At 33.1% G+C, this 12,487-nt stretch overlaps 1 protein-coding gene across 1 annotated transcript in view; it reads right to left on the reverse strand.

Annotated features, from left to right (window-relative positions):
- Window positions 1–2,698: 2,698 nt before the first annotated feature.
- The window catches only part of LOC114330277 (carboxypeptidase N subunit 2-like), a 32,291-nt gene continuing 22,502 nt past the window's right edge, over window positions 2,699–12,487 (reverse strand). The window contains exon 3 of the mRNA XM_050653638.1: window positions 2,699–4,371. Coding sequence (XP_050509595.1) covers window positions 3,220–4,371 — 1,152 coding nt within the window. The 3' untranslated portion in view covers window positions 2,699–3,219. The remainder of the gene's footprint in view (window positions 4,372–12,487) is intronic.

Genomic DNA, 12,487 nt, shown 5'->3' on the forward strand with positions numbered 1-12,487 from the left:
TTTTGTAAAGTTAGTACTTATTTTCATTCAAAATATTTGAAATTAAAAAAAAACATTCGCAGTCGTACCGTTCTGCTTCAAATTTTGCACTTGTTTCTCTTTGCCACTTAAAAACCTTACGAATTTCTTAAATGCTTTAACTAAAATAAAAGAAAAATTACGTAAAAATTAAAAAATTTTATTTATGAAAACTTATTTGGTACATTTTGTGTTATTATTTCACTTGTTTTGAATATTTTTTAAGGGTTTGATTAGCAAAGATACTAAACAAATCACCAAAAATAATATCAAACACCTTACAGGCAAAGGGATACAAGTGAAGTTATACCTGTTTGCCGCAAACTGTTTTTAAATATTTCGTAAGTAGTCAAACTAGAACCTGCGATATGTCTCCACTAGTAGTTTAATTCACCTGTATCTCTTTCCCACTAAATTTTTAATACTGTATAGTATTATTCTGTGCATTTAACTCAGTTTACAATATTTTGTCACTTGTACCCCTTAGCATCTAATCCCCTCAATTACAATCGCCCAACAGCGCCAAAAAAGCATAAAAATACAGAGATGGAGAACAAATTGAACAACTTGAAAACTATAAATATCTGGGTACAATAAATTAATGAAAATCAAGAGTACACAGAAGAGATTAAACCAAGAATAGGTTAGGCACGAACAAACTGAAAAAATATTGTCTAGCGGGGCCACTACAATTTCTTTAAAGATAAAACTTCTGAGATGCTACGTGTTTTCCGTATTATTTTATGGATTGGGGGCTTGGACATTAAAGGAAGATGTTTAGGAAAGATTAGAAGCCTTTACAGTTATGAGCCTACAGAAGGTTATTAAGGATAAGCTGGATGGATAGAATCAAAATGTAGAGGTGTTGAGAAGAATGGACAAAGATAATTAAATTTAGAAAACTCCAATATCTGGCACATGTCATGAGGGCAAGCGTTATAACATGTTGCAATTAATGAAACAAGGAAGATTACAGGGTAGATGAAGTCGTGGAGTCATCTCCTGGTTAAACAATTTGAGGGCTTGGTTTAACTGCACTTTTGCTGATTTTCAACCTTTAAAGGGTTTTTACCCAAAATATTTTGGTGGCTCAGGCATGCTATTTTTTGGCTTTTAGAACACTGATGATGGATTTCTTAATCCGAAAACGTTCTGTTTTAATGTGACTCTTATTTAGGGTATTTTAAAATATACCTTTTACAACAAATCTCGTATTTTTGTGATTTATGGTATACAGCCAGCTACAGGAATTTTATTTTCCTCCTGGATTATTGAATAAGATTTGATTTTCACCCTCTTTCTTATTTATTGCTATTTTATATCAAGGGTAATAAACTAAAACACCATTTTAAATCTCCATTTTATTTCAATATCCAAAATGAGCCGTTTTAAATTTATAAGTAATAAAAGGAAATTAGTTAACTATTTTCAATGGAAAATAAGCCACAATCTTACCAAAAAATGATTTTATTAACGTTTCGACGCCCAAGTCAGGTGTCGCTGTCAAAATACAAAATAATACACCCGACTCAGGCGTCGAAACGTTAATAAAATCATTTTTTTGGTAAGATTGTGGCTTATTTCCCATTGAAAATAGTTGATTATAAAAATGCCACAAGGAAATAGCTTCATGTTGTTCTGAAGCTATTTCCTTGTGGCATTTTTTATAATCAACTATTTTTAATGGGAATAAACCACAACTTTACCAAAAATAAAATGATTTTATTAACGTTTCGAAACCCAAATCGGGTTTCGTTGTCAAAATAAAAATACTACTAAGATAAACAAAAATGTTGTTGCTAAGTAAAAAATTCTTCTAATAATTTATTTAATCTGACTCATTTATATTGGCAATTCAGACGTATATTATACATTTTAAAGTAGAAGACTTTAAAACGATATCGCCAATATTTATGAGTTGCGTTCCTGGGACGACTTTACTCAAAGATAGTTCATTCGATTACATGAAATTAATCTTAACTCAAGAATATCCGTCACAAAAAAATCATAGCATGTGATCTGTCTTTAAATCTGTCTTTAAAAAGACAACCAAATGCAACGATGACAGTAAAATTCTCGCGTTAGAGATTCCATAGTAAATCACGAGGGAAAACCAAGAAAAAAAATTATCAAAATAAAATCAAAATTTAATTTTTATTCAGTTGCAATGCGAAGGCAAAACAATCTTATTTTTCAATTAGAATACGGAGCGCAGTCCAGTCCTCTGAATCGACGATTTTCGACTCTTGTTGGAGTCTCATCGGAGAGAACGTAGGCCTGCTACTCCATACCCCAATTGACCAACACCGAGAGTTTATCCCCCACACCGCAACTGACGTAAATGGACTAGGTGACTAGCGTCATCTGGTAATTGAAAGATGAAGTAGTTTTCAATCCTAATAGCAACATTAATAATATTTAAAAATATTAAAATATTACTAAAAGATTTTTAAATTGAAAACTTAATGGTTCATTTTCTTGGTAACACCTCCAAGGCAAATTTTAGAAGCCTTGGAGGTGTTACCAAGAAAACGGACCAATAAGTTTTCAATTTAAAAATCTTTTAGTAATATTTTAATATTTTTAAATATTATTAATGTTGCAATTAGGATTGAAAACTACTTCATCTTTAAAAAAAATTATGTTTATCTTAGTAGTATTTTGTATTTTGACAACGAAACCCAATTTGGGATTCGAAACGTTAATCAAATAATTTTTTTGGTAAAATTGTGGTTTATTCCCATTAAAAATAGTTGAAATAGCTTCAGAACAACAAAAAGGAAATTAGAGACAAAAATGATATTTTTAGTCATTTTTAAATATTTTAGAAAATATTTCAGACAGAGAGAAAGTAAATTATTATTACTTATATAATAAAGTTTTCACAAAATTTTTCTGTAAATCTCAGAATGCGACTCTCACAACTAAATGTAGTAGTTTTTTCAAAGAGTGGCCCTGGTCTAAAAAAGGATCTGAGAAAAGCAATACCAAAACATAAAATGAAATGATGTCATAAAAAATTACGATATTACTTAGTCAATGCAAATACTAGTAGGTAAAATTTCAAATACATTTCGGTTGTTACAATAAAAATAATACAAAACAATGAGCCTTTGCAAACTTAATCTATATAATATGTACAAAATTCATCACATTACTGGCCTATATCCGAATCGGCCGTGTAGAAAATTTCAGTTCCTTTCAAATTCCGACCACCGTACCGTTCGGCAAACTTTGTTGTGAATCCTTTTTGATCTCATCTATAGTTGACACTGACATCTTTCTTTCTGTTAAATCTAGAGGGAATTTGAAACTTATCTCTCCCTTACAAAAAACCGCAGTGGCATTTTCGATATTATTTTCTGCCCGTTCGGTTCGTTTTCGTTGCCTTTCCAGGTTCTCCGAATGTCGTTTCATACACGAACAAACAACAAAAATAATTGAAAATATCGCGAAAACTATAATACACAACAAGCCGACCAGCAAGCTGAGTTTATCCGTAGGAATCTTGTCACTGGAACCGTTAGTCACTTCACAAGTGGTTATGTCTTCAAAGCGCAGATTCACTATTTCTTTATTCACAAGTCTAGATGGAGAGGCACATACTGAGTTTTTAAATATCGTGGTCTTGTTGATACGAAACAAAATCGCGGTTATATGACACAAATCGCAAGACCAAGGATTTCCTGTAAAATTCACGTATCTCAGCGTTTCCAACTTGACAACAACGCTGTCATTTAGGCCTTTAATTTTATTAAAAGAAATATCTAGCTCTTGTAATTGCTTAGGAAAAGTGTTGAAGTTTAAGTTGGTTATATTGTTCCACGATACATTCAGTTTCTTGATTCGATCTGGTAGGAACTTTTCTGGTAATACTGATAGTTTCATATGTGCTATTTCAAGGTGCCACACTCTATACAACGTTTGCAAGAACAACTTTATCAAAGACAAGGTAAAGTTATTCCCGCTGATCACTAGCCTTTGTAAGGTGTCTGCAATATGAGTCAACGCGAAAGGTTCTAATTTACTCAATTTATTGTAACTAATGTCCAATTCTATTAAGTTCGTAAGATTCAAAAAGGCAGTATCTGTTATCTTAGCTAACCGGTTTTTCGCTAAACACAAATATTTTAGTTGTTGTTGGTGGATGAAGGTCTTTTCTAGGATAACCGGTAAAAGGTTTCCATCTAGTTTGAGGATGTGGAGCCTACGGAGGTCGTGGAACTCGTCTTGTGATAAAAATTGAATTTGGTTGTATCCCAAGTCGAGGTGGGATAGGTAAGGCAGCAAATGGTACAGTTGTGCGTTTATTCTCTGTAGTCCGCATCCTCTAAGTTCAAGGACTCGTAGATCCTGCAACAAAATAAAACTCTATAAGCAAAAGACTTTTAGGATAAAATGCTAAGAATTTTTAATTAAACAAAAATTATCACGAATTTGGTCCATCGAGCCGGATCTTATAATTCGTTCCTAATTTTTTTTAATTACTTAAAAAATATATTTCATATTTTAATACCTTGCTTAAATTTCCAAGTTTTTTACCAATAATTGTTTTAAATAATTTATTGTTTTTACTTTTTGCAGATTAACGACTAACGATAGCCTGACCTTTTCAACCCGTTTAGGTGCAAGTATGTTTTACTAGTCGAAGGGTATATTGAATAGAATATATCCCTAGTTCTTACTTCTGTTGACTTTCACAAAGCATTTGACACAGGAGGAACAGTCCCTATCTTAAAACACTATCCGAATTCAAAATAGACTACAAGTATGCTAACAGTATTCGAAATTATACGAAAATGCGACAACTGTAAACCTTTCTTGCATGACAGAAGATAAAAATTGACAAAGGGGTGCAGTAGGGAGATTCTTTGTCGTCAAATCTACTTAGAGCAGTCATAAAGGAACAAAGGAAAATACCTCATTTAAAAGGAAAAGTTTTCAAGCACTCAGTTTTACCACTCATCATACACGGAGCAGGAACCTTAACTCTCAAAAAACATCAGCTTCAAAATTGAGAAGAACACAAAGAAAAATGCAAAATTCAATGCTTGGAATAAGCTTAAGAAATATAAAAAATTCATACAGAATTAAAAACTTCAAATTTTTGTTTTCGTTCTAATTCAGAACATCTTCACTGCATTCTGCTGAGTAGTTTGAAACTAGCACACTATTTAAAGTGGTAACCCCATAATATATGATCACCATCATTATCAATGGCACTACAACTCTTCGTGTGTCTTTGCCGCGCTTAGTATTGCCTTCCATGTTTGCTGTGCCACTAATTCCCATTGTTGCACTCCCATTTTCTCTAGATCTTCTTTGACTGCATCTTTCCACCTTTTTCTAGGCCGCCCTACAGACCTTCTTCCATCTGGCCTTTCCCAGAACACATTGTTTATAAGGCGATTGTTGTTACTGCGTATCACATGCCCTGCCCATCTGAGTCTATTAGTCTTTGTATATCTGACTAGATTTTCTTTTCCGAATAGAGACTCTAGCTCGTTATTGTATCTGCGCCTCCATTCGTTTGTCACGCTGTCTCTGCAAGGGCCATATATCATTCGAAGGATTTTACGTTCCCACACCAGCAATTTATTGACTTCTCTTTTTGTTAGCGTCCATGTTTCGCTTCCATACGCGACTGCTGGTCGTATTATGGTCTTTTATATCTGGATTTTTGCACCTCGTGAAAGAAGTTTTGACTTTATTAGACGTTTCGTTGAAAAGAAAGATCTGTTTCCTGCCATTATTCGCGTTTCAACTTCTCGCTCTAATTTGTTGTCGTTTGTGATTGTTGCTCCTGGATATTTAAATTCTTTAACCACTTCGAAGGTATGATCGTTTATAGTAATATTTTGCCTTATTCGCCGTCGTTCTTGTTTTGAGACGACCATGTATTTTGTTTTGTCTTCATTTATTTTTAGACCGATGTTTAATGCAGCTTCTTCAAAGCTCGAGAAAATATCCTTAATTTCTAATGTTGATTGTGCTACTGCGTCTACGTCATCGGCAAAGGTGAGTATGATTTTTTGTCCCCGGTTATGCCTGGTTTGAGTTTTGGATACATTTTTCGCATGACATATTCTAAGGCCAGGTTAAACAACAATGGCGACAACGGATCTCCCTGTCTTAGTCCAGAATTTACGCCGAAAGCATTTGATATTTTTACCCCTATTCTAACTTGTGCAAAGGAGTTACTTCCACACATTTTTGTTAACGCAGCTAGTTTCTTTGGTATGCCGAGCTCGATCATTGCCTTCCATAATGTTGTACGATTAATTGAATCATAAACCTGTTTGAAGTTTATAATATATCATAATATATGGTATACATAGTTATATTTTAAAAGAATATGGTGACTAAAAGTCGATGTTGTTACAACTAAGTTGGTCTATGCCCATTGAACTGGCAAGTACCTAGCATTTTCGAGCAGGGAAGCATATTGCCCTTTGAGCATGTATTTTATTATATCTAGCAACATCGATTTTTAGTCACCATATTCTTTTAAAATATAATATGTAAGCAATATATTATGGGGTTACCACTTTAAATAGTGTGCTAGTTTCAAACTACTCAGCAGAATGCACTGGAGATGTTCTGAATTAGAACGAAAACGTTTTGCAATCGATTTGGATGACATTTTAGATAGTTTTTTAATAAACGATTTTATACCAGAATTCAATTTGAAGTTTTCACTTCTGTATGAGTTTTCTAAACTATGGTATACAGCCAAATATTGGGATTTTCCCATTGATCTTAAGAAATATATTAAGAACAAGGGTGAAGAATAAGTGAAGGCCATAGGCAGACAAGCCGTGGAAGATCCTCCCCCCCCCCCCCCAATTCGAGAGAACAACTCAAAAAAATTGTGATCAATTGGACAGCAGAAGCACAGAAGACAAATAAATATAAATATCTTGAGAGCAATGAACACATCATGACTGATTGATGTTGATGTTATATTTGTTAATTGGACCCTCATTTATCTTCTTTCATGCGTGTTTTATTTTTGTCATGTGAAAAAATGAGTAGCCTGTCATGTCCTTTATTTGGTCCGACCATCGTACTGATGGTCGTCTTATAGATCTTTTGCCCACTAGAGTGCCTTCAACTATCATTCGTTCCATGCTTTCTCTTCTCCTAGTTACGTGTTCAAGATATCTCAGTATACTTTAGTTAACACTTGTGGTAAGTCTAGTGTTTATTTACATAAATTTACGTAGTTCGGTGTTTTTTGTAATATCAGCGTACTTATAGACAAAATGGAATATCCTAAAAAATAAATCATGGAAATCCAACCCAATAGCAACATCTAAAGAATTCGGAACTAAATGGAATTATTAAACAAAAGTGTAATCAAGCAAAAGAAAAAAACTAGGTAATTTCCAAATGTCAAGAGGAGAGCTTTTACGAGCTGCTTTTCTCACATATCCTATGTATATCGTACAAGGAGGATATCAAATATTTCGGATTGAAGCACCATAGAAGAAGAGGTAGACCTTGAAGATCATGGAGAGATGAAGTGGACATGACCATGGAAAGACGAGACCTTAGAGATGGAGAATGGCAAAACATAAAGGACTGGACCCGTTGGCTGAAAGAAGGAAGGCAGCGATAGCTTTAAAAACCCTTATATTTTTAAAAGTGGAGAGCGCTTTCATGCTCCGCACTGTAAACTTTTATCGCAACATTAAAGAAGTCACTATTATCACAAAGAAAGTACTTACAACATCCTTGAAATATGATGGAAAGTTGATATTGGCTCCGATAGAGCTATGCAACATATCGAGAAGTTATTCTAAAGCACTGTCTGCAGACCAGAGAGAAGATAGACAACGTGTCAAATAAGAAGAATCGCTTGGCCCAGAAATTCGGAAATCTTAAGTTTAACAAGCTCTGATAGACATGAATCATAAATATAAATATTGTTGCATTCACAGCATATTTAGAGATCTAGTTTTTTGATCTCTCTTGTGTGTTGTTACATAGGTTTTTGGACAGAATAATTTTCAGTGTTTTGTTTGTTTTTAATGTTGTATCTACTTATCTCCTATCATTTTAAATTTTTCTGATAATCTCTTTACATAATAATATGGGTTTGGTGTCATCCGTGAATCCCTTCATGTTATTGTTTCTGGATTGCTTATGGTGTTTGTTGTTTCCCTTTTCTTAATTTGTTTCTTGAAACGGAAAAATTTACTATTGTAGCTGTTGTTATAATTGAGTTATTATGCCAGAAAAATTACAGTATAACCTCCAAGTAAATAAAGATCCCCTAAAATCCCTTAGAAAATGTATAAGTGATGTTATCACTTTCTAAATAAAAGTGTAACAAAAGCACTCCCCATGTTTCGCAATAACTAAAACGAGGACTAAACTCAAATTCAATTAAACTTAACAACCTTTGATTCTTATGAAGCGCTTTTGCCGGAGTTATGCAAATACCCTTGAAGGCCCAAGAAAAGAAAACTAGAGCACGACCACTTGAAAAACTCCTAATGATATTTATTTTAGATTTTAATTTAAGGTTTTTTCAAGCAAGCAAATGAAAAGGGAAGCGTAATTATTTTTTATTTCAACTCACTTAATTCGACGCCATCTGACAAGTATAATTTGTGTAACCACTGGGACGGTGGATGGAAACCGCAGCTGACAGCGAACACAAAAGAGAAATTTAACAAACTGTTTATTTTATATAAAATATAATTATTAATAAAATTAATATACGGTGCGCTGGAATAAGTGTTCCCCCCCCCCCCCCATATTAACTTATTTATTTTTAACACGTAAGCAAAACGCTCGAACAGCTCGATGTTTAAAATAATCATAGTATATTATGTTTCGAACTTTACGCGATCCCTCTTCAGGTAACAGTCATAACTTTGATTTTTTTAATGGGAAAGTACGTCATGTGACACACCATTTAAAAGCTTTTGAATTACTAATTACAAAAATGTATAATCCTTGAGCAAAATTTCAGTCCCATGCTATTTAAATGCATTAATTTTTTTTAATCCCGAGAAAACAAAAGAAATTTTGAAAAATTTATACGCAGAATGAAAGATTACATTATTACCGAGAGCTGAAATTTCCTAAAAATTTCTATAATGTTTATTTTAATAAGTTACAGGGGTGAAAACGAAAGGAAAATTTAGTATGATTTTTAGTTTCAACTACATCATTCAAAAACTACTTTTTGTTTATTCTAAGGGACTTTCGGCCCTCGGTAATAATGTAATCTTTCATTCTGCGTTTAAATTTTTCAAAAATACTCATTTGTTTTCTCAGGATTCGAAAAAAAAAATTCATTTAAAAAGCATTCGACCGTAATTTGGTCCAAGTATTATACATTTTTGTAATCAGTATTTCAAAAGCTTTTAAGTGAGGTGTCACATGATGTATTTTTCCATTTAAAAAAATCAAAGTTATGACTGTTAACTGAAGAGGGATCGCGTAAATTTCGAAACATTGATGCTGTAATTTACTATGATTATTTTAAAAATCGACCCGTTCGAGCGTTTTGCTTATGTGCTAAAAGTAAATGAGTTAGTATGGGGGGGGGGGGGTAACACTTATTCCAGCGCACTGTATATATACTCTGGGCTACTTAGTAAAATACAAGGAAAAGTTATTTACCAGCAATTTTATTGCTGGGATCGAATCTATGAGTGTATATATTAATAATATAGGTATGCAAAGTACGCAGATAGTGTGCTACTTTTTTATAAACAAAATGGCGCCGGAAAATCGTGTTTTTTTTTCAATTTTTGCTCTATAACTCTAAAGATTTTAACTTTACACCAAAAACACCCAAATAAAAATTCACCGTAATTAAATTATGCATAGAGACGTGTTTTTCCCCATTTCATTTCGATGAAAACTTTCCCCGGAAAATGCGGATTTTTCCAACAAAATCTTTAATTTTCAACTAAAATTTTAGATAAGGTTTATCAATAATTAATTAACTTGGTAATATAAAAATTCTTTCAGTATAGATTATAATTCCAGAAGCCGATGGAAATCGAATGAACATTTTAGCAACAATTGAAATGTAAATTAAAAATTTACCGTCGCTGTAATAACCACAATAATTATGATACATAAGAATAACTATGATTTTTGTATAAATATCACTGTACCTATCTAACGTGTACTTTACAGAATTGAAATTGGACTATTTAACCGGTCTCAGGAATATTTTAAAATTATAAACAATTTTTAAGCTTATAATCAAATAGAATATCTCGGAAAATATTGAACTAAATTAAATCATGAAAACGGTATTGGTAAAGAATTGGCAGGACGCTTATTTTAAAAGAAAAACGTCTAATTCTGATCAGTGGTTCCTGAGATACGACCGGTCAAATTTTATCGGAATTTACGGCAAGGGTATGAACAATAGAATCATAAATTTCAAATCGTCACCTTTTTATTTTTGTCCTCTTCCTCCACACCAATTTTCGTATCTTTAAAATACTGATAACTTATATTATTATAGTAAAAACTATCGATATTACGAGTGAAAATTGCCAAAAATAGCAAAATTCCAATCAAAAATTAGGTTGGAGAAAATGTAATCAATCTCAAAGTTCAAAATCGGTATACGTTAAAAAAATGCATTTTCTCGGCTTCCCATGGAGCAATTTTCTTCATTCTTTTTTTGTTCCCAAGTAACTCGAGTAGAGCCATCTAAATAACGCAGTATTAAATGTCAAACTTGCTTTTGTTTTGTTATAATATATTCATTTTTTTATAAGAAAAGAAAACTACATATTTTTTCCAGTTGTAGACTTTTTCTAGATAAACTTCCTACAAGTGTACCTTTTAACCTTAAAAACACAAATATTCTCATTTGAAAGCTGTATAATTATTTTAACAATCTTTATTTAAACAAATTAAAATTTTTTGTTATAATAAATAAATTAATTTATTATAACAAAACAAAAGCAACTTTGACATTTAATAATGAGTTAGTTAGATGGCTCTACTCGAGTTACTTGGGAACAAATAAAGAATGAAGAAAATTGCTCCATGGGAAGCCCAATAATTTGGCCAGGTACTGTACTTCTTGTTTATAATAAAGTTGATTGTTAAACCAGCAGCCAAGATATTTGTATTGGTCTACATCCTCAAGCTGTTGGTGGTTCATATAAATTGGAAGCGGTACATTTTTGTTCTTTGATATTTTCATAACATTGATTTTCGCAGTATTGGTCTTCATTCCCACTTTTTCGCAATTCTCAGTGACCCTGAGACACCGACCCTTAACAGAATCTGCAGTCTATGGTCTGAATCAGTCATTAAAAAAGAGTCATCTGTATAGCTAATGCTATTTACTCTCTGTCCGATATCCTGATACCTTCTGAGGAACGCGATACGGCGTTTGCAAATATTACTCCGAGTAGACGTTAAACAGTATCGGTGACAGCACACAACCCTGTCTGACACCTCGTTGTATTTCAATTGACCTTGACCTATTACTATTGACCTTTATGATTGCTGTATGATTCCAATAAATAGCTTCTATATTTTGAGAATCTCTTTTGTTGACTCCAATGTCTTTCAGTCTTTCAATCGAGGTCCTGAACTTCACCCAGTCGAACGACTTTTCAAAATCTATAAAACAGACAAAAAGGTCTGCTTGTTGATCTACCTGTGTGCCAGAGTTTAAAGACAGAATATTGCTTCTCGTCTCCCCATGCTTTTACTGAAGCCAAATTGTTTTTGATCGGTGACTTCGTCACATCTTCTATATAGTCTGTCCCAGTGGCGGCTCGTGACATCTGCTATAGGGTGTGCTGCATGAACCACGGCCAATATAAAATAATAGAAATAGAATAACATACGAAAACAAAAACAATAAAATTAGCTTTAATACTAATTAATAGTAACTAATAACGACATGCTATAAAAATCTGATTAACTTACATTTATTGCATTTTTCTAAATTGGAAATTAATACGCCGGTCCTTTTTTGTCGCAAACTTTTCGATTACTTTATCGTTACCTAAGAATTTCTAAACACGGCACAGATGCAACGGTCACGAATAACTGTCGTGAATTGCAGCTCGCAAACACATTTCCGAGGCCGTTAATCAGCCGATTGCCGAAGCACATCGGCTAAGATCGCCGTTTGCCTAATAAATGCATTTTACCGCTGCCAGTGTTTCGGTTCTTATCGACGCGGCTTCACTGGAGCAGCAAATACGTAAAAAGATTGCTTCACTGGAGCACCAAATACGTAAAAAAATTATACGGTTTCACTAGAGGAGTAAATACGTAAAAAAAATAATATTAATCATCGTTGTTGGTGAATTATTATTAACAGTTGATGTTTAATATGATAATATGGCAGATTTGAAATAAAACTATATTAATTATTCTTTAATAATTAAGATTTGCTATGGTTGTTTGGTAGTTCTGCAGCTCAGCAGCACATAAAGAAAAGCCGCCACTGGTCTGTCCT

The sequence above is a fragment of the Diabrotica virgifera genome, chromosome 1 (genome assembly GCF_917563875.1).
Source record: "Diabrotica virgifera virgifera chromosome 1, PGI_DIABVI_V3a".
Taxonomy (NCBI): domain Eukaryota; kingdom Metazoa; phylum Arthropoda; class Insecta; order Coleoptera; family Chrysomelidae; genus Diabrotica; species Diabrotica virgifera.